At 46.4% G+C, this 25485-nt stretch overlaps 1 protein-coding gene and 1 pseudogene across 1 annotated transcript; both read left to right on the top strand.

The window, feature by feature from the left end:
• Positions 1 to 859: 859 nt before the first annotated feature.
• On the top strand, positions 860 to 1711 carry LOC109699213 (ER lumen protein-retaining receptor 1 pseudogene; annotated as a pseudogene).
• Positions 1712 to 3562: 1851 nt separating this feature from the next.
• Positions 3563 to 25485, top strand: Igsf10 (immunoglobulin superfamily member 10). Its single transcript, XM_020183836.2, has 7 exons — positions 3563 to 4121; positions 5591 to 5785; positions 6997 to 7126; positions 9069 to 9459; positions 13058 to 17338; positions 18060 to 18957; positions 23580 to 25485. Exons 2-7 carry the CDS (start codon positions 5592 to 5594, stop codon positions 25483 to 25485), a joined length of 7800 nt encoding a protein of 2599 aa, XP_020039425.2. The 5' UTR covers positions 3563 to 4121; position 5591.

The raw sequence follows: 25485 nt of genomic DNA, 5'->3' as shown, positions 1-25485 counted from the left end.
AGGTTAGAAACTGAATACAAAGCCACGAGGTTAGCCAAGAAGGAGTTTTGGAAGAATGACTGAATGCGGATGCCAAGAATGCACAAAAATACCTCATTTCCAAGGCAAGGATCCAAGTTTGGACACCATGTACATTTTTAACTTTAAGAATTGTGTCAGGTCTGCAGAACTTAAGACTGTACTCATATCCTACACACTTCTAGAGTTACCGCTGAGTCCCTGTTCTATAATTCCACCTACATCACATGGATTTTTAGCCATTAGATATGGCATATTACCAATGCACCACAGCTTTGTGGTTAAACAATCAGAGTGCAAAGCCAGAGTGCTTTGATTTGAGTCAACCGTGGCTTCTCTACTTAGCGGCTGCTTTCCTTGGGGTGAGTCACTCTCCTGCATGTGCTTACTAGGATATGAGAATGATATGACTGCTTCCCTTCATGTTTCCGAATGGGTGAGGTGGAAATGAATTGGTATTTGTAAAAAGCTTGTAACACTACTTACCATGGAGTAAACCTTCCGTCATGAAAGCTTTTGTTTGTGTAAGAAGTCCTTTCCCTAAACTAGCAATTTCCGAACTGCAGCTTCAGCAGAATCATAGTGAACACAGGCATCCCCTGGGCCTTGTCCTGCTGTTTCTGATCCAGTGGGTTTTGAGTGGAGCCTGAGAATTTGTCTTTAAGAAGGGCCAGGGTGCTGTGCATGTTGTTGACCCCAGGACCATCTCTTGAGAACCAGTGCTCTAAGGTCTCCTTTCCAAAGTCCCATAGAAAGCTTCATATGTGATGTAACTAAAATGACCATTTCACTGCCTCTGCTTACATAAGTTTGGCATCTTAGTGAAAATATTGGGCTCCTCCCTCTTCCCGGCTGTAGCTCCGCCGCCAGCTCGGGCCTTGGCTCCCCCTCCCAAAGCCCCCTTCCCGGAGCGGAGCCCACCGCACCGCAGGGTCCCTGTCCTGTCCCTCAGCCCAGCCGCCCAGCAGAGCAGCAGCCCCGGGGCAGCCACCGCCACCCCACCTCCCTCCAGCTCAGCCCTTCCAGAACCCCCCTCCTATACTCCCATATACACACACCACCCCGACCCCAGCCATGAATCTCTTCCGATTCCTGGGAGACCTCTCCCACCGCCTGGCCATCATCTTGCTTGTGCCGGGATTTCGGGGAAGAGCCAGGTCCTGTTTGCTGTGGTGTTCACTGCCCGCTACCTGGACCTGTTCACCAACTACATCTCACTGTACAACACGTGCATGAAGGTAGTCTACATAGCCTGCTCCTTCACCACAGTCTGGACGGTTTACAGCAAGTTCAAAGCCACTTACGATGGGAACCATGACACTTTCCGGGTGGCGTTCCTTGTTGTCCCCACAGCCATCTTGGCGTTCCTGGTCAATCACGACTTCACCCCTCTGGAGATCCTCTGGACTTTCTCCATCTACCTGGAGTCGGTCGCCATCTTACCGCAGCTTTTATGGTAAGCAAGACAGGACAGGCAGAGGCCATCACCAGCCACCGCCTGTTTGCGCTGGGCGTGTGCCGCACGCTTCAGCTCTTCAGCTGGATCTGGCGTTACCACTTCGAGGGCTTCTTCGACCTCATTGCCATCGTTGCTGGCCTGGTCCAGACGGTCCTGTACTGCTGTTTCTTCTACCTCTACATCACCAAAGTAGTCTGCCCGCATAGCCCTGGCCCTTGCCAGCCCTCTCCGTGACAGCGGGAGGCAGAGGAAAGCGACAGAAGACAATGAGCCTTCCTGTCCAGGGGAGACTTTTTAAAGATCACACCTCTCCCCGTTCCCCACACCCCTCCTGCCAGGTTTCGGGGGTGGGGACAGTGGAGGACCCATGTCTTGGAGAGCTCAGGACCTGGGCTGTTTGTAGACCTTTGCCTTTTAGAGAAAACAAAAAACAAATCTTTCCACTCTTTAGTTTTTGACTCTGATGACTTGTTTCTCTTCTAATTCCGACCCCAATTTTTATAAACTGTTTTCGAGTGTCCTCTGGGCTGGAGCAAGGGCCAGAAATCTTTTCCCTTCCCCCAAGTCTCTTAGCCTCCTTCCAGATCCTTCCCCCAAGCCTCCCTGGATGCCAAACACTACATCTGCTGATGCCCACCTCCCGTCATGGCCGGGACCACAGCCCCTCTACCCCCCAAGTTTCTAGTTTGGAGATAAAGGGGGAGGGGGGAGGGCAACAAAGGTCTCCCCTGACTTTTACATAATAATTTTTGCTCAGAAAAATTATTGGGGGTTTTTGAGTCTTATCCTGATTTTTGACAAATTAGGGGGAACTCTGGGTGCAGATGTGGGAAGGGGGCTGGCCCGAGGGGCACCATAGCTCTAACGCCATGTTTTTGTACAGAATTTGAGGTTGATTCTTTGTTCTCTTGAAATAAACAGAGAAAAATGGTAAAAAAAAAAAAAAAAAAAAAAAAAAAAGAAAGAAAAATATTGGAAGCCCATCTCGTATTGCAGAAGTTACTAAATACCATGGAGGTGGTAGGGGTGATTCTGGAGGCAGAATGGACAGCGGGCTGGAAACAAGAAAGGAGAGTGTGATCGAGGCAGATGTAGTAGTATTTAAAGCCGGTTCTCTGATAATCCCATCCACAAAGTGGTTTCTGGAGACAGGAGTGGTAGTGACAGCCTGCAGATCCAGCATCTCAGGAGCCTCTGGCAGGATAATGGCTCAAGCCCTGGAACTGGAGACTAGCTTGGGCAATTTAGTAAAACCTGCATTTCAAAATAAGTGTGTGCAGGGGGCTCCTCTGACATGTGTGTGTCTATCACAATAAGAATCAACCTTAGGAAAGGAGATTTGCCACTTGCTACAACAGAGGCTCAACCTGAAGGACATTGTGTGAAGTGAAATAAGCCTGATGCAGAAAAAAAAAGTGTGTGCTTAATTTTGTGTAGAATCTTTAAAAAAAAAAGTTTTTTTAACCCAGAAAAGTCGAATATACAGATAGGGAATAAAATGGTGGGCCGCAAAGGAGCAGAGATGTATTCTGAAAGAGTCTAGGGCTGTAATTCATAAAAGTATTTTAAATTCCTCCTGAAAGAGTAGGTTTTGAGTGCTCTCGCCACACGCAGGCACATACTGCGATGTGAAACAATGGGTATGTTGATTTGTTTCGCTATAGTAACCACTTTGCTATCAACACGTATCCTATAATTTCATGCTGTATACCTTAAATACACACAAGAAAGTTTATTTTTAAAAACGCACAGCGGGGGGGTGGGGGTCTCTTCCAAACAGGGCGCCACAAGTAAACAGATAATTGCTACCTCGGCCTGCAGAAGGGACCGTGGGGGCTGCAGACCTGGACTTGGCTGTGATCACAGGGACTTCCAGCGCAAAAGACAGGTGGGAGGCAGAGAGGTGAAGTGGGGCAGCTCCGTAAGCATCCCCAGCGCTCCCATCCTGCGCTCCCATCCCTGCGCCCGGCCTGTGGACACACTGTGCCACCCGCCTCCCTCCTGCTCCGACCAGCCGCAAGCCCATTGGTCAGCGCGAGCAGCGACTCAGCCAATCCCCTGCCAGGATGCAGCCAGCGGGTTTGTCCTGGACAGGAGGGATGCGGAGCTGAGAGGAAGGCGCAGCCCCGTGAGGACATGAAAGCCGCTTCTTGGGGACAGAGGTCAGGAAACACACAGGCAGTGAGAGACCAGTACCAGTAGCTGGGGACCCTTTTGTAGACACTGAAGCAAAAATGAGCATTTGAGAAGAAAGTCCCAGACCTAGGGCAAGATGCAATGACTACTAAATGATAGTGCTATACAAGTGACAACTTTAAGGGGAACTAGAGCACAATATCCAGGGAGGAGAATGGGAATTTAAAAGCCGGCAGCGACAAAAACTGCAACCCTAATACAAGAAGTCTTCTGGGTGAATCTGGAAATGACCGTAGCACCCCGAAGTTGTAGGACGCCTCCAGGTCTCTAGGAAGAGGATTAGGGTCCAAGTCACAAGCTTGGAGCCTTTTGCTCCTCTGGCAGCAAAGAACTTTTCCACAGAGCACTGCTCCTCGCTCGGATTTGGACACAGTTTTGCATTTCCTGGGAAGATTTTCTGTCTCTGCCTATGTCACAGGAGGATCCCGACCAAGAGGGAAGAGCTCGGGTATGTCAGTTCTCATCTCACTATGTATACTTTGAGGCTTAAGTTTATGCTCTTCTACTCCTGGTTTTCCTCTAAATCTCTGTGCACCACACTCCTGTTTTCTACTGAACGGGGAATTAGCTCATGTTCACATTCGTTTTTGTTTTTTTTTTTCTCTCTCTCTAATAACAAGGTGGAAATGCTGTTTCTAGCCATGCAAAGAACATTAAAACATTTTTGGAACCAGATGGTGACAAAGTACTTTTATTATTAATCCTATATCAAAGTTTAAATTGGGTTAAACACTAAATATAAATCCATTATCTTTAAGTCTATTTGAAAATGCAGTTTAGTACCTTTATTATTTGTAGCATTCTTCATAGCCCAAGGATGGTTGTTGGTAGAATACAAACAATTCTATCCCAAGGAACACTGAGAATTTTAACTTATGTAGGTCACTCTTGTTATAAAATTAAAATATTTTATTCCAAACCTTGCAAGTTCCGAATTTCAGGGGAGAATTAGGTATGGATCCCTGGGCTTGCTCTACATGTGGGTAAAAGATACAAATTTCTACCAAGCTGAGCATATTTCTCTCTTGGCTATGTTCCCATACCCATGGCAGACATGAGGAGAGGGGACCAAGACAAGAGGCACAGAGATAGTGCTAAACAGGGCAGAAGCAGGCAGCATCCCACCTGCAAGGGTCAGCGTGGCAACATCAGCCCAGGTTCAAGACTCAAGTCCTCCCAGCTGGCTGGTCACTGGGGCTGTGATCGTGACTTGGCAGTGAAATGTCTGCTGTGTCTTTTTTGGCAAGGACTTGAAGATGTGTCAGAAAGAGGTTTATTCCCCTTTCAGTGGATTAATACAGTCCTTAAAATGTTTGTGAAGGCTTAATCAAATAAAAACATACATTAAATGATAAAAATATTACAAAATTAAGTTTGCTCATATATGTACACATTTAGAAGTTTTTATATACACTACATATATGTGTGTATATAGGTTGGGAAATAATACAGCAAAATGTTGATTACATATAAATGATAATTTTTTCTTTTTCCTGATTATTCACAATTTCCAAATTTTTTATGATACTCGTGAATGTTTTTATAATCAGTTTTTTAAAAGTTAGTCTAAAAGAGCTCGTGAATGAACAGGAAACTAAAAGTCAGGCACATGAGCTGTCACAATATCTTCATTTTGTTCTCTAGATTCCCTGTTAGAGGACCTCTGAGCAATAGTGATTGCTATTTTTCAAGATATGAGAAGCTGTGAAGAAAGTTTCATAATAATAAACACCCGCTCGATTATACAGCCCAGCACACACACATTTTACAAAGGGTGCATTGTAACACACAAGGTGTGAGTGAAATTGGCCCCTTAGGACTATTTTAAAAATCTCCCAAATTCCAGAGTTACTGTGTGGTGGTCCCGAGACCTTGCTCAAATCCCATGTATAACTTCAAAGTGTGATGCTGTTTCAGGATGAAGGTGAAAGGCAGAGATATCACCTGCTCACTGATCTCCTTCACCGCCATCTGCCTGGTGGCCACCCCTGGGAGCAGGGCCTGTCCTCGCCGCTGTGCCTGTTATGTGTCCACAGAGGTGCACTGCACATTTCGGTACCTGACCTCCATCCCAGATGGCATCCCGCCCAACGTGGAGCGCATCAATTTAGGGTGCGTGACCCTGCCTGACTCCCTTCTCAGAGAGGGAAGCCATACTGGCTACTTGTCCACACAAACACCTGTGGCTTAGGAAGATTAACCAGTTGTTTTAACATTTTTCTTCTAAAATGAGCTCATGAGAATTTTAAGTTTTGGGGACAATAAGCAAATTTGAGTTAGTAATCTTTTATTAGGAGAAAACTCTTTAGACTTAAAGACCCTCTTGGTATGTCAGGAGTTTTTGAGTATAGAAAGTGTCAGTCAGTACATTTTTACTGGGAGAGAGGTTCCTGTCAGTCAGGGTTATGTCATGCAGGGTGACAGACAACACTTGGAGAAGACATGAGAAGTCCACTGATCCTTTTGTTAAGCCCTTTGAAATTATAAATGTCAGCACAGATGCACACGATCCAGCCCTTATTAGTGGCTTCTTTAAAACACGTCTAACTAACCCTGCGCCCAAACTGTTTTAAAGGTTCATGAAAACTGCTGTGAGTGAACACCACGTGCAGTGGGACTTGCGTGTGACACTTGTGAAAATCTGTGTGCCAACCACAGTGGTTGGTAAGAGGGACACAGTGATGAACAAGTGGCCTAGCCATAGTTAAAGGGGACATGGAGGCACGGCCCATGTCTCCAATATTAATGATTGGCTCCCGTGCTGGTGCAGGGCAAGCGCTCTGAACGAATTCCCTCATGACCCTTCAGGAGGGGTGCGGTTACACGACTTTGCAGCTGAGAAAACGGGGACAAGGAAAGGCTCCTGACCCACCCAGGTATTTATTCAGGGCCTGAGCTCATCATACCCAAACCAGAGGGCTGTGCTCTAGTTCCGAGTTTCAGAGCCACTGCTGAATGAGTCCACGTGAGACAGTGAGGGATAGTGTCATAAGAAAATGGCCTGGGGCTTTGTGTTCACAAACAGAAAAGGGTAGGACCAGGGTCATTCCAAACTGATACATTAGAGCAGGTGAACAAGACATGAAAGTGAGGAGGCAGTGAAGGCAGTGATTGTTACTAAGCTCTCAAAGGCTGGGTAGGAAAGTGGACCTTCAGAGCATTTGGTGAATTTCAGTAACATTCAAGCATTTGAATCTCTCTGAAGAGCACAGGTAAAGCAAGAGAAGAGTTGGGTTTTTGGGGTTTGGTGGTTGTTTTTGGGTTTGTGTTGGCTTTGACAGATAAACTCTAGCTGAATGTCTAGAATGAGGTTTTCATTTCAGGTACAACAGCTTGGCCAGATTGACAGAAATGGACTTTTCTGGTCTGAACAAATTGGAGTTCCTCATGCTGCACAGCAATGGCATCCACACCATCGCTGACAGGGCCTTCTCGGGTCTGCAGGCCTTACAGGTGAGCCTGGGGGGTGGGAAAGGTGAGGTGGGTCTGTGAGGTATCCACACCATTGCACCCAAGGCCTTCTCAGTCCTGCAAGTGAGTTGGGGTGGGGGGTGCAGACTCCAAGAGCAATCCATTCCCACGGAATCCAAAAATGAACATCTTGTAAACTGGAGACAGATGTCAGGGAAAATATCAGAGCATCAATGTCTATTTCTAACGTAACTGTGTGTGGACATTAGAAGAAAAATCTGAGACAAGTTTGTCAAACCTTCAGCTAATAGAAAAAAATACTCAGGGATCACTAAACCTTTAAAACTTTCTAGTTGTGTTTATCTGGGAATAAAAAGTTGTCCCTTAAAATAATGAGTCTTTGATGTTAGTGTTCCACAAATAAGTATTTTTTTTTTCAGTTTTTATCTACTGTTTCAAAAAATGCTTAAGTTAGGGCCAGGACTTGAAGCTTTTGGGAAGCTAAATCACAATATGAAATTTTTAAAAAATAAAACTACTGTTCAGGAAAAGTACCATTGTATCCAATTTAAAATCTGGAAATGTCCTATAAAACTCCTCATAAAATAGATCACTATACTAAAAGTAAAGGCAGTAAAACCCTTACAAGGGGTAAGAGCCACTGTTCAGAACCTTTTAGCATTGTCCCGGAGCCACCAGGGAGGTTTTACCCATGAGACAGCAAGAGGATGCAGTGTAGACATGCAATCAACAGGATTTCCATCTGGCTCAATCAGGCTGTGTGGGAATGCATGTCTTCAAGAGGACGCGGTCACAGAGGTCCAGGGAGGTCCCCACGCCTGTTTATTCTCTTGACTGGGTTTCAGTTGATATCGAGGAGCACTGAGATTTCACTCCCAGGTGACATTTGGCACAGGGCTCTTCTCTTGCCAAGTTTTTCTTTTTAGGAAACTCGACATTCCAGAAAAGCCCCTGTATCTGAGATGACATCTTAGGCTAAATCAGGAAGGTACAACAGGAAAGCGTTTTTACTATCATTTTCTTTTTTTTTCTTCTTGTGAGAAAGAGTATGTTTGACTACTAACTGAAAGGGAGTTGGAAATACTCAAACAATTGAAATATTCAATCTTATTTTAGGTTTCAACTCAAAATCAATTAAATTCATATACTCAAAATAACCAAAAGTGGGGAGTTTCCTAAACAGATAAACAAACTCTGGCTCAGGCCCACAGGGAACACTGTCTAGCGGTGAAAAAGCTGATGTGGGTATTGAAACACTTTTGCTAAGTGAGAAGCCAGGCACACGTCGTGGGTCTGCTTATATGAAATGTCTGTAAGAAGTAAGTCCCTAGAAACAGAGAATGAAGAAAACAACTGCTAATTAGTATATATATTTTTTATTTTGAGAGAAATGAAGCCGTTCTTAAATTAATGGAGATGGTCGTGCAACTGTGAATGTCCTGAAAACCAGTGTACTATGTGATTTAAAATTATTACAAATAAATTACAGTCTCTCTTAAATTGAAGTACTTCTTTAAAAACTTTTTTAAGGTGGAGAATTTCAACAGTATGCAAAGGTAGACAGAGCAGGGTCACGGACTCCCTGAGTTGTGGCCAGCTTCCATAGTGATCAATACACAGCAGACCTCACCTCCTGTGGCCTCCTGTGCATGCATTCTGCTGGATTGTTTTGGGGTAAATGTAAGCTGTTAAAATGTTTCATCTGTAAATGCAACATAGCTCTCAAGATTGAGGAATTTTCTACAAATACAATATAATTATTGCATCTTATAATTTTAGCAAACATTCTTTAATATTAATTTCTCTGAGTTTCATACTTCGTTGTCAACTAATTTGTGTGAATTAGGATCCTAATATGGTTTAGCACACTGCAGTGGCTTAATCTCAACATGTTTTATTATTGATAGACTTTTAACTTTTGTGAAAACTCCTTTGACTAAATACGTATTCGTCTTATTCCTAGGTCTTAAAAATGAGCTATAACAAAGTCCGAAAACTTCAGAAAGACACTTTTTATGGCCTCAGGAGTTTGACCCGGTTGCATATGGACCACAACAACATAGAGTTTATAAATCCACAGGCTTTTTACGGACTCACCTTGCTCCGCCTGGTGCATCTGGAAGGAAATCAGCTCACCAAGCTCCACGCGGACACATTTGTCTCTTTGCGCTACGTCCAGATATTTAAGATGTCTTTCATTAAGTACCTGTACTTGTCAGATAACTTCCTGACCTCCCTCCCTCAAGAGCTGGTCTCCTACATGCCCACCCTCGAGAGCCTTTATCTGCATGGGAACCCGTGGAGCTGTGACTGCCATATGAAGTGGCTTTCTGAGTGGATGCTGGAGAAGCCAGGTACCCACGTTATTTATTTCAGCGTCCTACTCAAATAGAGGAACTAGCCTGGAGGCATTTTGTCAGCAATGGAGGGTCCTAGGTAATTTAGAGAGAAAATGAAGCCCAACAATTCTTTATGCCTTGTCTACGGCTGTGTTTCTGTTTCAGTAGTGAAGTCAACAGATTGTATCCCACGGTCCGTAAAGCTTACAATCTTTCCTATCTGCCCTTTAGATAAAAGTTTACTGAGCTCTCACTTGAGCTCAGCCCCTGTCCCATCCTGGTTCTCTGACTCTGAACTACTCCTGCTTTCCACAACGGTGTCACCAGCTCCTTCCTCTGCTCCCCCGCTGGAGCCCTCCCTCCCTTTTCTCCACGTGTGCTCTCAGCAAGTCCTGCCCAGCACTCATCCCTTTGGGGCTGTGTGGCTGGCTCTCCACCCACCCCGTGCCTTGGACAATTATTTCAGCACTTCTGTAGTTCGCCTGCACTTCCACATTTGAATGGATAACGTCTTAGTATGCATTAGATTTCTGTTACTTTTTCTATGTCTGATTTTCTCCTAGCCCTACAATATGCCTGGCACACAGTAGATACTCAATTTTTGTTAAAATAAGTGTTTATCAATCCTTTTGACCTATTTTGATGGTGAATACAAATCTACCCACTAGATGCCTATGGTCTTAAAATGTCTCAACAAATTTACAAATTCATATACTATATAGAAGTCACACACAACATAGATGCAGATACACACAGATGCATCAAATAATTAGATAAACCTTTCCAGGCTAACATCGTTCAGTCATGTCTAAATGATTGTTCTCCATTTGCCTTAGATGTCTTACTGATAACCTTGCAAGACCTATCAATCGGTCACTTCAAGTTTATGCTTAGGATTTTTTCATCCATTCTGAGTTGAACACTTCTCACAAGTTCAGTTGTCTCACATGGCATGTCATAGTCAAATGTAATATTCTTTCCTCTACTTGTGGGTATCTTCCATTCTTTAGTTCCACAAAACTGTGGCCATTTGAATATGAATTTGTGGCCATTTTTCTGACTAACATTTGTTCACAGATACTAAATGTCTGTCTTGCTGTTGTTTCTAAGCATTTCTACACACAAAACCCTTGTTTTAATACCAAGTCACACTGTAATCTTCATAAAACCATAAGTAGCAAACCTAGTATGTGTAGTACCAATAATTCATGTGACAGAATTAAAATAATATAAACAGCCATGACAATACCTCTGGGTTTGCAGGTAATAATAGCTATATCAGGACTGTCAGCTGGCCAGTTGCTACCAGAGAACACCTTCAAATGTAACACATGCCTCAATCTATAAGTTAAAATAGGTTAAAAAAAGTCTTAGAATTAGGCCTGTCAGCTCACCTGTTCTTCCATCCTTCTGTCTGTCCCTTTCCCTCTTCCTCTCCTTCCTTCCTTCCTCCCCATGTCCAATCTTTCCTGAGCATCCTTTGGCATGACTGGGGACATACAGATTACCAGGCATGCTGTTTACCACCTTGTGGGAAGACAGACAACTAAATAAGTCATTATAGTTAGTGGGGGTGAAGGGTAGGTTAGGGAAAGTATATGGTACCACAACATACAGTAGGGAGCCCACCCAAATTTAGAGCTGTTCAGGCTGAGTCCTTGAAGAGTACGTGGTTAGTGATGGAAGGGGGTATGTGTGAGGTAGAAGGAACAACATGTTTCAAACAACAGGGCAGGGCCTGCCCGAGGAACGGAAGGTATTTCTGCGAGACGAGCTGAGTGTGATGGAGAGACCGGGAGAGACACAGTCAGTTGCACATCTGAGGCAAAACACCTGACATCCGAAGCCTGCTAACTCTGGTCCAGGAGCAAGCAATGGAGATGTGAACATAATTCTGTGATGAGGCTTAATTAGGTGTGAAGTCCGCCATATTCACTGCTTTTTATAAGGTCTGACCAGGGCACTGAATAGGTGAAGGACACGGCCTGTTGGCAGGTGGAGATTGGAAGGGGCCTCTTAGGATGTCCAACACTTTCCACTTTGCCAATTACCTGGTCTACATAGGGTTAGGCTGTAAAATTTGCTAAAGGATGCTGGCTGGCCAAGTAATGACCTGCTACACCGAAATGCAGTGTCACTCCCTTGTCCAGCAGGGATACTTTGCAAGGCCCACCAGAAAGCAGAGTATGAAACCCCACACTCCAGTGCCTCGTCCAACTTAACTAAGCATTTCACACTCTGCAGACATCACTTGTGCAATAGTTAAAGTTCTCCTTCACAGTGTTCACAAACAGAAGATTGATTCTTACCGTAGGCCTCAGCTGTCTCAGCATATGATTTTATTCTTCTTTCCTCAAGTTGAGAACCTTGACCCAAAGTATGGGCACTTCAAAGCTTCTCCTCAGCATATGTGAATTGTGATACCATGACAGCCCGTGCGGTAACTGAGGTGGCTTCTGAGTAGCCAACAGGCCTGGAGAATTTGCAGTGTGGACCTGGTGGGATGCAGTGGGATGGTGAGAGATTTCATCACACATCTCAGAATGGCATGGAATTAAATTTTTTACTCTTGGAATTTTCTAGTTAATATTTACAGACCATAGTTGTCCATAGGTAACAAACTGTTAAAAAAACAACACTGTGGATGGGGGAGGACCAGTGTGTACACAAGGACTTGGAGTCCTTGCTCAGAATGAATCCAACGTAAGAAGTCCAGTGCTTCCCTTTGGTACCAGGTCCACTGCATGAATTGGAAGCTACTCTGAGGAGCACATCTGAGTCCCAGGCTGCATTCTGACGAAGGGGCAGTGCTACACCTCTTACCCAGCATTCAAGTGACCAGCTGTTTTAAATAGGCTCGCCAGAGCAGGATTTAAAATACACAGGCACGTGCTACCTGAGTACTTAAACGGGAGGCTTCCCTGATTTGGAAAGGCTAACTTCACCAGCCTGCCGGCCTTGTAGGGGTCACTCCATTGCTTGGGCAAGATGCTCTGCCTGGCCTGATCCTCTGCTTCTACGTCTTCCTGGACTCTTCCTTCCAGCCACCCTGCAGGTTCTCTCAGTCCTCACCTCCTGCATCTGTTTCTCTCTGTTGTTATTTCTATTAAGCTAGTCCTGACCACAGTATCTTGTATTTCAGTCAGTGCTGTTTTGAATAAGGGACAAATGCTTGGATTTTTAATCATGTCCAAGGACTTGTAAGTTGTCATTTATCCAACATGTTATCTTTTAAAGGACAATGAGGTTCTAAAACATTAAAATGAGGAATTAAAGTGCTACTAATAAAAGGTGAGGAACATAGGCATAGCAGTTTGTTTCCCTGCATAAGGAAATGGTTCAGTGAACCAATATTTACTGAGTTCCGAGTGTGTATCAGCATTTTCTATGTGTAGTAAGTGTGGCGGTTGGTATGCCTGTGCATACTGTAACACAACAGACAAGACCTTTTTCAGATATCATTGCAGGGGCAAAAACACAGAAACCTATCTGGTAAACATTAAATTTCCAAATTGTTTCAAATTCTGGCAAAAATATTTCTTCACAATGTTTATATATTAATTTATAAAGAGGTGATGAGTTGACAATAATTCAATTGTGATTTTTTTCCTAGATGTAATAAAATGCAAGAAGGACAGGAGTCCCTCCAGTCCTCAGCAATGTCCCCTCTGCATGGGTCCCAGAGTCTCCAGAGGCAAGCTCTTTGCTGCGGTCCCAGTCGCAGCTTTCCTGTGTGCGAAGCCAGTCATCGACCCGTCACTGAAATCAAGGCACTTGACTGTTCTGGACGACAGTGCTTCTGCCCACATCTCCCCTCAGGATTTTGTGGCCCCTCTTGGCTCCCTCACTTTGAATATGACAGACCAATCTGGAAATGAAGCTAACATGGTCTGCAGCATCCGAAAGCCCCCGAGAGCCCTGCCCATTGCATTAGCTGAAGAAAACGACCACATCACACTCAATGCACCATTCTCAACATTCCTGGTGTGCAATGTCGACTACAGTCACATTCAGCCAGTGTGGCAGGTGCTGGCTTTGTACAGTGATGCCCCTCTGATGCTAAAAAAGAGCCACTCGCTCCCTGAAACACCACAGCACAGTTACAGGTATAAACAGGTGGCTGGCAAGCCTGAAGACATTTTTACCAACATAGAGGCTGACCTCAGTGCAAATCCCTCTTGGTTAATGCAAGACCAACTTTCTTTGCAGCTGAACAGAACTACTACTACACTCAGCACATTACAAATCCAGTTCTCAACTGATGCCCAGATCACTTCACCAAGGGCAGAGTTGAGGCCAGAGGAACACAAATGGACCATGATTCAGAGGTTTAACGATACCAAGCTGGAACACACTGTTGTGGCTGGTGGCACCATCACCCTGGAATGCCCAGGCCAAGGAGACCCTGCCCCACACTTGGAGTGGCTTCTAGCTGATGGGAGTAAAGTGAGAGCCCCTTACGTTAGTGGGGACGGACGAATCCTAGTAGACAGAAGTGGACGGTTGGAGCTCCAGATGGCTGACAGTTTTGATACAGGCGTGTACCACTGCATCAGCACTAATTACCACGATGCAGACGTTCTTACCTATAGGGTAACTGTGGTAGAGCCCCACAGAGAAGCCAGTCATGAAAATGGGGCTCATCGCACAGTTTTTATTGGGAAGACACTTGACCTGCCATGCCATTCTGCTGGCGTCCCAGACGCCTCTATTAGCTGGGTTCTTCCAGGAAACACTGTGCTCCATCAGTCTTCAAGAGGCAAGCAAATTCTTGACAATGGCACATTACGAATATTGCAGGTTACCCCAGAAGACCAAGGTCATTATCACTGTGTAGCAGCCAATCCCTCAGGGGTCGATTTTTTGATATTTCAAGTATCAGTTAAGATGAAAGGTCAAAGGCCAGTGGGGCACAGCAGTGAAACAGAGGGATCTGGTGCAGACGAGCCTGGTGACCACTTTCGTGAGCCACCTGTGAAGCTCCCCACATCAGCTCCATTGCAGGTTGAGGTTGGAAAACCAGTGTCAAGTATCAGCAAGAAGAGCACTCACAGGGAGTTAACCCAGGGGCAGCGCGGGGAGTCCACAAGCCAGCATTTCAGGAAGCACTGGAGGCAGTTCCTGCCCTCTGCTCGGAGAATTGACCCCCGACACTGGGCAACACTTTTGGAGAAAGCCAAAAAGAGTGCTATGCCAGGGAAACAAGAAAATACCATGGTTTGGCTACCCTCACCAGCCACCCAAGTTATGAAAGGACCTGGGGAGGAAAAGGGTGCTTCTGGGATGCTCTCTCTGGGTGAGGATGGCATGGGTCTGCCAACCCAAGCTTCCAGTGTCCCCGCAAGGACATATGCTGTTGACTCAAGAGCAGTGTCTCATACCATTGTGACAATCACAACTCCCAGCCCAGCAGTGAACCCAGTTGTGAGTCCATACACACCACAAGTGGAAAAAGCTAGATATTTCAAACTGCCTAATGCTATTGAAACTACTGCTACATCAAAGACCATAAGCCCAACTCTATTAAGCAAAATGCAAGACACAACCAACCAAAATTCAACTACCATTTTTCCACCACTCCTTGGAGTAACCGAATTTCGGAACCCCGACCAGATGGAGAGAAGAGGGGAGCCTCTCCAGGGTGCGCTCCCAGTCTCAGGGAGAACTGAGGTCAGAGACATGCAAGTCAATACGCTTAATAGTACTGACAGCAGAGCCAATGCTGTTACTGTCTTACAGTCAGCAAGTGCCACAGGTGGGGGACAGACACCTGTAGCAGGAGTCACAGAAGACAGGAGCGGCCACTTCTACTCTCACAGGACTCAAACACTTCGCACCTCTAGGTTCCGTTCAGACCCACACTCTGCTGATCACTTTCCATTTTGGATTTCTAGAAACAGTACAGCCAGAGTCCCACTGCCCAGGCGCTTTGGGAGATGGAGGAGAATTTGGGGCAGAGGGCGAACTGTCCACCCATACAGAATGCCAGCTGTCCAGCGGCATAGATATGGCATCATGAGGCCAACACTGAAATCTATGGAAGAAAGCACTGCTGCATTTTCAGCTGCAGAGCTGTGTGCAGGGAGCCCATCCTGCCCTCCCTCGAGGCTGCTCATCTCCACCTCAGCAGCACTGTCCTTCCCAGGCTCTCCCTGCAGCGCCCTCCCCAGATCTGACCTTGCCAGGGTCACAACAGAAGAGTCTACAACTCTAGTCCAGAATCCGCCATTATTATTTGAGGACAAACAAAATGTAGATATTGAGAAAACAACACCCACAATGACATACTTCAGTGCGGAGCCTACCCAAGTGGTTCCAGCTGGTGCAATCATGACTCACGCCCCAACACCCGTATCTCTGGGAAAAACTCTCACATCAAATAATGATTTCCCCAGGGTGGCCAGCACCCATGAGGCAAAACGAGATTTGGTGATTACATTGCCACTTTCAGGTCCCCTCACCAAGCCATCGGCACCCACAAGGATAGCCAGTGTGAGATTTTCAAGAAGGAAAATACCCTGGCATCAGATCTTTGCAAATAGCCATAAGCAAAAAGGGACATTAAAGAATGCTTATGTGTTCAGTTTACCAAGAAGCACGGCCACAATGCTTTCCCACACAGCTGGTGCTGTCCACACAGATAAGGACCCCTCCCCTTCCACGGCACCCTCAGCACGTCTGATGGAAACCCCATCTGGGACACTGGCTACAACTCACCACAGTCCCACTGAAACACATGGCCCTACAAGTCTCCCAACCAGAAAGGGGCTGCACTTCCTGCACTTCCCACCCTTCCACCCACTGCTTCCTACTGCCGCAAGCGGAGAATCGAGTACAGTAAGCTTCCTATCAGTGCCAACTGCCACACTGGTAACACCTACTGCCCCTGCATCTGTCATCATCAATAAAACGCAAACAGCAAGACCCAGAGCACAGAAAGTCCAAAGGATAAAGGAGACTCAGGTGAGCGGGAAGGACCCACGCACCTCTCCAGGACAGAGTTCTGGCTTCGCTCTGTCTGCCGCTGTGACAGCTCCTGTTCTAACTTCAACCAAGCCTGGGGTCTCTGCTTTCACGCCTCCCCACCCAGAGGACACAAGCAAACTTGTGAGCACCTTTGATTTCCATTCAAGAACTACCCCGCTGATGGCTCCCATCCAGGCTCTGCCCCCAGAGAGTGCGTGGACTTGGAGGAGCACAGCTGCTTCTGAAACAGCCATACCCAGCAGATCCCAGGAGGGCACCACAGCCCCTCCAGTGCCCATCCCTACCTCCCCCACCTTTCCCCAAAGCCCAGTTCCTGACAACTTAGCGATGCTGGTTTCCGAACTGACAGATAAGATGGTCAAACTACAACAATTCCCAAGGAGCGAGGCAAAACCATTGCGGTCTGCAGCCAAGCTTGCAACACCTCCCGAGGTTGACCCTGATGCTGAGGTCGCAGCTGGACCCACTCCCTCCCCCTACTCCAGAGTGGGACACTCGGCTCCTGGGCCAGCACTGAGAACAGTTGAGTCCCAGGACCCCACGGAGATGCCTGCTTTACAACCAAAAAACCATTTTTGGCACAAGTCATACCCAGAAACTGCCAGAGAGGGCAAAAAACCTGTGGTGGGCATGCTGCTCCCTCTCAGCTTGCCTGAGTCCCCCTCTCGTGCTTCAAATTGGGGTGGGCAGAATGCAAAGAAGAGTGGCTTTGATCTGAAACTGGTTCAAAAGCCACTGCCCACGCTCTCTCCCTCTGACGCTCTGTCAGGGACTGCACTAGAAAAGCCCAGGATGGTTGGGGGAAGAGCTGCAAGTTTCACTGTCTCAGCCGATGCCGAGGCCTTTCTGCCCTGTGAGGCCGTTGGAAACCCGCCACCCTCCATCCACTGGACCAGAGTCTTCTCAGGTATTTGAAACTGTTTTCTTTTTCCAGCAGTACTGGATTTTGAACTCAGGACCTGAAACTTGCTAGGCAGTTGCTCTACCACTTGAGCTATGCCTGCAGCCCTTTTTGCTTTAGGTTATTTTTCAGATAGGGTCTTGTGTTTTTGCCTGGGGCTGTCTTTGGACTACCATCCTCCTACCTACTTCCCATGTGGCTTGTTGGTTGAGATGGGGGTCTAACTTTTTTCCCAGGTTGGTCTTGAACTGTGTGATCCTCAACCCCTCACGAGTAGCAGGATTACAGGCATGAGACACGGCGTTCTGTCCTAAAAGTGTTTCTTTACAGCTAGTCTGCCTTAATTATAAAACAAAGGAAACATTGTGCTGTATTTCAGGGTTATATCTCCAAAGAATCACTTTTGGAGACAAAATACAGATTCCATTAAAATCCTCTTTTGACATCTGTATACTTTTTTCTCATTAGAAGGTTTGGAAATATGTTAATTAAGAACAATGTTTGAAACATTTGAAGGTAATTCCAAACAAATATGATTGCAAAAAGAATGGTCATTGTGTTGACCTATCTTTTAAATCTAAATTATGTGAATAAAAGAATTCAGAAATAACTTAGCAATCTGAGGACCATATGTTTTCATTTTAAACATACCTTAGCAAAAAGATTGCTTTATATCATTTTTACCTGAACTTTGATGACCTATGGCCACATACCTCTTTCTTATCAGGACTTGAGCTTTCCAAAAAGACCCAGAGTGGCAGGTTCCGTGTGCTCCCCAACGGCACCTTGTCCATCCAGAGGGTCAGCATTCAGGACCGTGGACAGTACCTGTGCTTGGCATCCAGCCCACTGGGCACAGACCGCCTTCACATCACCTTGTCTGTGGTGTCCTACCCACCCCAGATCCTGGACAGACATACCAAAGAGATCACCATTCATTCTGGAAGCACTGTGGAACTGAGGTGTAGAGCGGAAGGCAGGCCAAGCCCTACAATTGCCTGGATTCTCGCGAACCGAACGGTGGTCTTGCCGTCCGAGGAAAAGAGGACGGCCACGGTGACACCTGAGGGAACACTGGTCATCCACAGTCTGAGCATCTACGACCGTGGCCTTTACAAATGCGTGGCCAGCAACTCAGCTGGCCAGGACTCACTGCTGGTTAGAATACAGGTCATCGCAGCCCCTCCTGCTATTCTGGAGTCCAAGAGACAGGTCATCGCAGGGACGCAGGGTGAAGGTTTGCAGCTTGCCTGCACTGCAAAAGGAACACCTCAGCCCAGTGTGCACTGGGTCCTCCCTGATGGCACCGAAGTCAAAGCGCCACAGCTTGCTAACTCCAAGTTTCAACTGCAGTCAAATGGGACTCTGTACATAAGAGATGTTGTCACTTCAGACCGAGGCACCTATGAGTGTATTGCTACCAGCTCCACGGGCTCAGAGAGAAGGGTGGTGATTCTCACAGTGGAAAAGCAAGAGACCCTCCCCACAATCGAAGCCGCCTCCCAGAAGTGGACTGAGGTGAATTTCGGGGACAAATTGCTACTGAACTGCTCAGCTACGGGGGAGCCCAAACCCAGAATAATCTGGAGGTTACCATCCAAGGCTGTCATCGACCAGTGGCACAGGTAACCTTTTCTGTTGGAATTATCTGCTTAACTATTTATAGCTGTACAACTTCTTGAAATGGGGAAAATGAGGTAGCAAGGCCAGCAGCAGTGTAGAGAGAACCAGACTCTGCACACAGAGGTAGCTCGCTCTAATGAAATTCAGTCCACTTGAGATCATATGACAGCTGAACCCCAAGGGGCAAGTTACTGAGTTCTTATGGGCAAAGCACAGGAAGACCTCCTCTGCCTCCATGCTGTGAATGCCCCGTGCGCTGACGACAAGAACGTTCTGTGTTGTCTGCGTGTTCCTAACCCTCCTCTACACTTAGGAATATGGCCATGATCTACTTTTTAACACTTTCATTTAGTCTAGTCCTGGAAGTCCTAGCAAGAGCAAGTAGGCAACAAAACAAAACAAAAACAACTAAAGGCTATCCAAAACGGACAGGAGAAAATGACATGATCTGTGTTTACAGATGATTAATACAGAGAAAAGCTTAAGTATGCCATAAAAAAACCCCTCAATTTAAGCAAATTCAGTAGAGTTGAAACACACAAAAGGATACCCACAATAAACTTGCTTTTTAAAAAAAGCAATTACTAAAGCAACCCCATTCACAATTGCTACAAATCCCCCAAAATATTTAGGAATAAAGTTAATGTAAGAACTCAAAGATCTCTACCCTGAAAATTTTAAAACACTGATGAAAGAAACTGTGAGGACACAAAAATGGAATGATATCTGCATTCATGGATCAGAAGAATCACTGCCCAAAATGATCTATAGATTCAAAGAGGTGAAAATGCTTATTCTCTGGCTTATTACACAGGGTATTCATGCATCAAATAGTAAAATGCACCCCATAAAGATGCACAAATATTATGTCTCCATAACAAGTAATCAGACGGGTTGCGATGTATCAGTGGTTGAGTGCTTGCCTAGCACACAGTGGCCCTGGGTCTGATCTCCAGCACCAAAACAGAAAAGATCAGATGACCAAAAATGCTTTTCAAAGTTAGTGGAAAGCCGTACCCTCTCCACCCCTTCTGAAGCACCGCTTCCCGGCTGCCTGTGCACGGGCTCCACTGGGGGTCTTGGAAGGTAGGAAGGTACCAACTGCCAGCTCTGAGTTGACAACCCGGGTCCATGTGGGATGTCAAAGGTGAGAGGTCGACTAGCAGTGCAGGGTCTGGGATCATCAAAAAATCCACACTTTTTGGTTCAGCTAACAAGCAGGTTTAATTAAGAAAATGAAAGGGGTTTCCTTATTTTATGTACATCACAACTGTGATGCAAGATCCCATTTTTAGCATCTAAGTTCAAACTTCTAATGCTAAAAGTGAGGAGCAAACGATTATTTGGGAGTTTGTCCTGTTCTGCCATGGAAGTGCTTTTCTTTCCGCTGACGTGCTTACAAAACCCAAGTAAAAAAGAGTTCAATGTGTTTTCCAGCACTTCAGACACCCTGTGGACTCAGGTTCAGACTGAGACCCTCCTGTCTATGCCTCCCATGTACCTGGGATTATAGGTACAAGCCACAATCCCCAGCCTCTAGTACTTTCTTATATTCACGTATTTTCATGTTTGGAGGTTCTCTCCTGGATCTGGTGTGAGGCCCCCTTATGCTTCTGTTGAAGGGCTGGTCTGGTGGTGGTGAATTCCATCAGTTTCTGTTTACCAGCAAAACATTTATCTTGAAGGACAATTTTGCTGTGTATACTTGCAGTTTTTTCTTTCAATATTTTTAATATATTACCCCATCCTCTTCTGGCCTGGGGGGCTTTTGCCAGATGTTCTGAGACATCTGTGTAAGTCTAATTCCCTTGTGGGTGAGCTGATGCTGTCCTCTGGTTGTTTTTAGGATTCTGCGTGTACTTTTGAAAGCTTGACTTTAATATCCTTGATGAGGTCTGTTTGCTTGAGTTGGGTCCTCTGAGCTGCTTGGATATAGAAGTCCACACACCTTGAGGACTGGGAAGTTTGGGAGATCCCAAGTCATTCCCTTTCTTTACCTTCTGGATGGAAATGTCTGCTTGCTCCATGATGTCCCATGCCCCTTCCAGCCTTGTGGAGTATTGTTTGCAGGCAACGCATCTCCCTGGATGGGGTGTAGGAAGCCCACGGGATCAGTGCTTTGGGTTTGTGTGTAGTTTCTTGGGCTTTGGTGTGAGCACCCTGTGAGGCTTCCACAGTCCAGACTGCAGTAGTTGTTGCCCAGCTTTGCAGAGGACATGGGCGTCCGAGGCGTGTCCTTGACAATGATGACAGTCGGGCTGTGAGGAGGTCTTCCCTATGTCCTGCTGGGTGAGTGCAGGTGGCGGCAGGGCCAGGTATTTCTGAAGCTGCCAGGACCTAGCTAGGAGTTTTCCCACCTCCCAATGGCCATGCACAGGTGAAGCCAAGACTGCACAGTAGCTACTGTCCCAGGGCTGGAATGGGGGGAAGAGACCTTCCTGAGTGCCCACAGGACAAGTGCAGGTGGGACCCAGGCTACAGTTGCGGAAGCCACTGGTCCTGAGGCATGGCTCATAGCTCCATCCTGTGAGCTCTGCCCATCCCTAGGCCGTGTCAGGGACCCCTAGGGTAAGGCCCACAGCAACTTCCTTCTTTGCAGGGCAGTCACTCTAGGACCAGCCAGACGTGTGGGGTTGTCTGTAGCATGACTCCCACCACTGGGGCTGTTGGTGCTTTCCTGCCCACTGTGACTGGGAGCTGGGTTGAAGTGGCTGAGTTCTTTTCTCTTGGTTGCCTTTCTGACGCTGTGCTGTTCAAGGTTCCTGAGTTCTCCCCTGCTCTGTGACAGTCACACGCAGAGTACCTGTATTCAGACATCTTGGCTGCATTCTCTCTGCATGCATTTCCATGAAGAATGCTATTTAACTCAGAGAAACTTCTTACAAAAGTCAATTCTCTCAAAAATGGGTTCACAAAAAATAGCTGTAATTATGTTACACATTGCCTTTTTTACACAATGTTACAACATCCAGTTGTGGGGGAATCAAGGGTGTCACTCTAAACTGGTGGTTCTCAAAGGGGAGTCCCCTACCAGCAGCATCAGAGTTGCCTGAGAACTTGATCAGGATCGCGATTCTGTATGACAACCTGCGTTCTTAGAAGCCCTCCAGGGGATTTCGTGTGCACTACAATCTGAACTTGGTTCTCAAACTTGTGATCACAACTCACCTGGGAAGTCTGCTAAACAATGGGTCCCTGGCCAGATCTACTGAATGAGAATCTTTGGATGGTGACACTTTCCGTATTAATGTACCATGACTTAGGGGAACTGCACTGAGAACCAACTTTCAGGGCAGGAACTCTCAGGCTTCACTGCCCGCAATAGGTAGCTGGCACCTTCTAAAAATCCTGATGCCTAAGCACACCTCACCCCAGGTACATCAGACCTCCTGCACATGGGACCCAGGCTGAGTTTTAAGCTCCACAAGTGATTTTAAAGTGCAGCTACATTTGAGAATCAATGCTTCTAGAAAGCATTAGAAAATAACAGCAGCAGGTAATTATGTAACATGGGGAAGAACACCAGGCTCCCCAAGAGTGAAAATGAGTTATTGGGTCTATGTAAATATCAGTTCTCAGCTGAACAATGGGGGAAACTCTTTGAGATAATCTGGGCAAAGCCCTGGCAGTTTCCTCCCCCTTCATCACTGTGGTCCATAATGATGATCTGCCTTGGCTTCTTTGCCAGGAAATTCTTTTTACGCTTTAGGAGAACAAAAGGAGCCCCTCTTATGATGTCCTACGTACAATGCTTGCCAAACCTTGCAAGGTTGCTAGAAAAATCACTTGGTTTGGCTATGTTATGAGAAGGGGTCCTCCCTCTTCTATTTCATCTGTCTGCTCAGCCCACAAGGCCAAAAAGAAGAAAAACATACACGCAGATTCTCGCCTATGGGTGTTTTCCTGTCTGAAAAACTAGATTACTTTTGCCAGGGCTGCTCTGCCATCTGGTGGTGCGATGTGGTATCGGCAAGCTTTAGAGCTGCCAGGTTACGGTGAGCTGCTTTAGGTTGCTCTCCTCTCTCTCTTTAGAACAAGATAGTAGTTTCTAATCAAATAATTCAATAATTACTTTATTACTAAGACTTCTTAAAGTGTAATGAGTGTGTACAAAAGTTATCTTTATCAAAATATGTAACACAAATGATCATTTTTGTGGACCCATTAGCTTGATATGTAAAACTGACAAGTCATGGGGAAGGCACTGAGGTTGAAATGCTGCTCTCACCATTGAAATGTTTTTACAGTCACCACATAAAAGATTAATTTGAATTCCACCTCAGAAATACCACTTGTTTTCAGTAAGTTATGCCTAGAAAATGTCAACAATAGGCTAGAATGGACTTAAGAAAACATCCATAAAACACATGAATCACACACACAGAGTTACATGCAGTGACAGGCAGGTAGGTGTGGCTGTGGAAATCACGTCAACATGTGGCCATCAAAACATGCACACCTTATGTTTAAGTGATTTGTGTCAATCACGCCTCAGTAATGCTTGGGGGGGGGCGGTGCTGATCCAATATAAATAAGACAATCCATAACTAAAATTGCCGATTTTTTCAAAAACCATTAAACAAGGTGAACAGCTGCACACTCAAAATTTGTCTTTTCTTCTTAGAATGGGCAGTCAAATCCATGTCTATCCAAATGGATCCCTGTTTATTGCATCAGTCACAGAAAAAGATGGCGGGGACTACTTGTGTGTGGCAAGAAACAGAATGGGTGATGATTTCACCCTGATGCATGTCAGCCTCCAGCTGAAACCCGCCAAGATTGACCACAAGCAGCATATCAGAAAGCAGGTGCTCCACGGGAAGGAATTCCACGTTGACTGCAAAGCTTCTGGCTCCCCAGTGCCCCAGATATCCTGGAGTCTGCCCGATGGGACAATGATAAACGCTATGCAAGCGGATGACAGTGGCCGCAGGACCAAGAGGTATACCCTTTTTGACAATGGCACCCTGTATTTCAACAAAGTTGGGATCGCAGAAGAAGGAGATTACACCTGCTATGCCCAGAACACCCTTGGGAAGGATGAGATGAAGGTTCACCTCACAGTTGTAACAGCTGCCCCAAGGATAAGGCAGGGTTACACAACCAACAGAAGAGTCAATGCTGGAGCCACAGCTGTCCTGGACTGCGAGGTCATTGGGGAACCCACACCAAGCATGTTTTGGTTGCTGCCTTCCAGCAACAGGATTTCATTTTCCAGAGGCAGGCACACGTTTCATGCCAACGGGTCTCTGTCCATCCACAAAGTGAGCCTGCAAGATTCCGGAGAGTATGTGTGTGTGGCCCGAAATCCCAGTGGGGATGACACCAAGACATACAGACTGGAAGTGGTCTCCACGCCACCAGTAATCAATGGTCTGTACACAAACAGAACTGTGATTAGAGCCACCGCTGTGAGGCACTCCAAGAAACACTTTGCCTGCAGCGCTGAAGGAACGCCAGCATCTCAGATCACATGGGTCGTGCCGGGCGGTGTTCCCCTTGCAGCTCCATACTATGGAAGCAGAATCACAGTCCATAAGAATGGAACCTTGGAGATCCGGAACGTGAGGCCTTCAGACTCAGCCGACTTTGTCTGTGTCGCTCGGAATGAGGCTGGCGAGAGTGTGCTGGTGGTGCGGCTGGAGGTACAGGAGATGCTGCGGAGACCGACGTTCAGGAACCCGTTCAACGAGAAGGTGGTCGCCCAGCTGGGAAAGCCCACCACGCTGACCTGCTCTGTGGATGGCAATCCGCCACCAGAAATGATCTGGATTCTACCCAATGGCACGCGGTTTTCCAACGGACTGCAGAACTCCGAGTATCTGACAGCAAGCAATGGGTCTCTTGTCATTTCCAGAACAACTAGGAGCAGTGCTGGAAAGTACCGGTGTGCAGCTAGAAACCAAGTGGGCTACATTGAGAAACTGATCGTTTTAGAAATCGGGCAGAAGCCAGTCATCCTTACGCACGCACAAGGGACAGTAAGATGTATTAGTGGGGAATCTCTGGCATTGCATTGTGTGTCTGATGGAATCCCTAAGCCCCATGTCCAGTGGGCCACACCCAGTGGTTACATACTAGATAGGACTCAAGTTAATGGAAAATACACATTGCACGAAAATGGCACCTTAGCCATCAAAGCAGCCACAGCTTACGACAGAGGAAATTACATTTGCAAGGCTCAAAACAGTGTTGGCCATGCAATGATCACAGTTCCAGTAATGATTGTGGCCTACCCTCCCCGAATCACAAAGCGCCCACCCAGGAGCATCTTCACAAGGACAGGAGCGGCCTTTCAGCTCCACTGTATGGCCCTGGGAGTCCCCAAGCCAGAAGTCACGTGGGAGAGGCCTGACCACTCTCTGCTTTCAAGGGCAAGTAAGGGAAGGGCCCATGGAAGTGAGCTGCTTCACCCACAAGGGACACTGGTCATTCAGGATCCCCAAACCGCAGATTCTGGGTTATACAAATGCACAGCAAAGAACCCACTTGGTAGTGATTATGCCACAACTTATATCCAAGTCATCTGA

This window comes from Castor canadensis, chromosome 17 (genome assembly GCF_047511655.1).
Source record: "Castor canadensis chromosome 17, mCasCan1.hap1v2, whole genome shotgun sequence".
Taxonomy (NCBI): Eukaryota; Metazoa; Chordata; class Mammalia; order Rodentia; family Castoridae; genus Castor; species Castor canadensis.
This window is presented reverse-complemented; position numbering and strand designations above follow the sequence as displayed.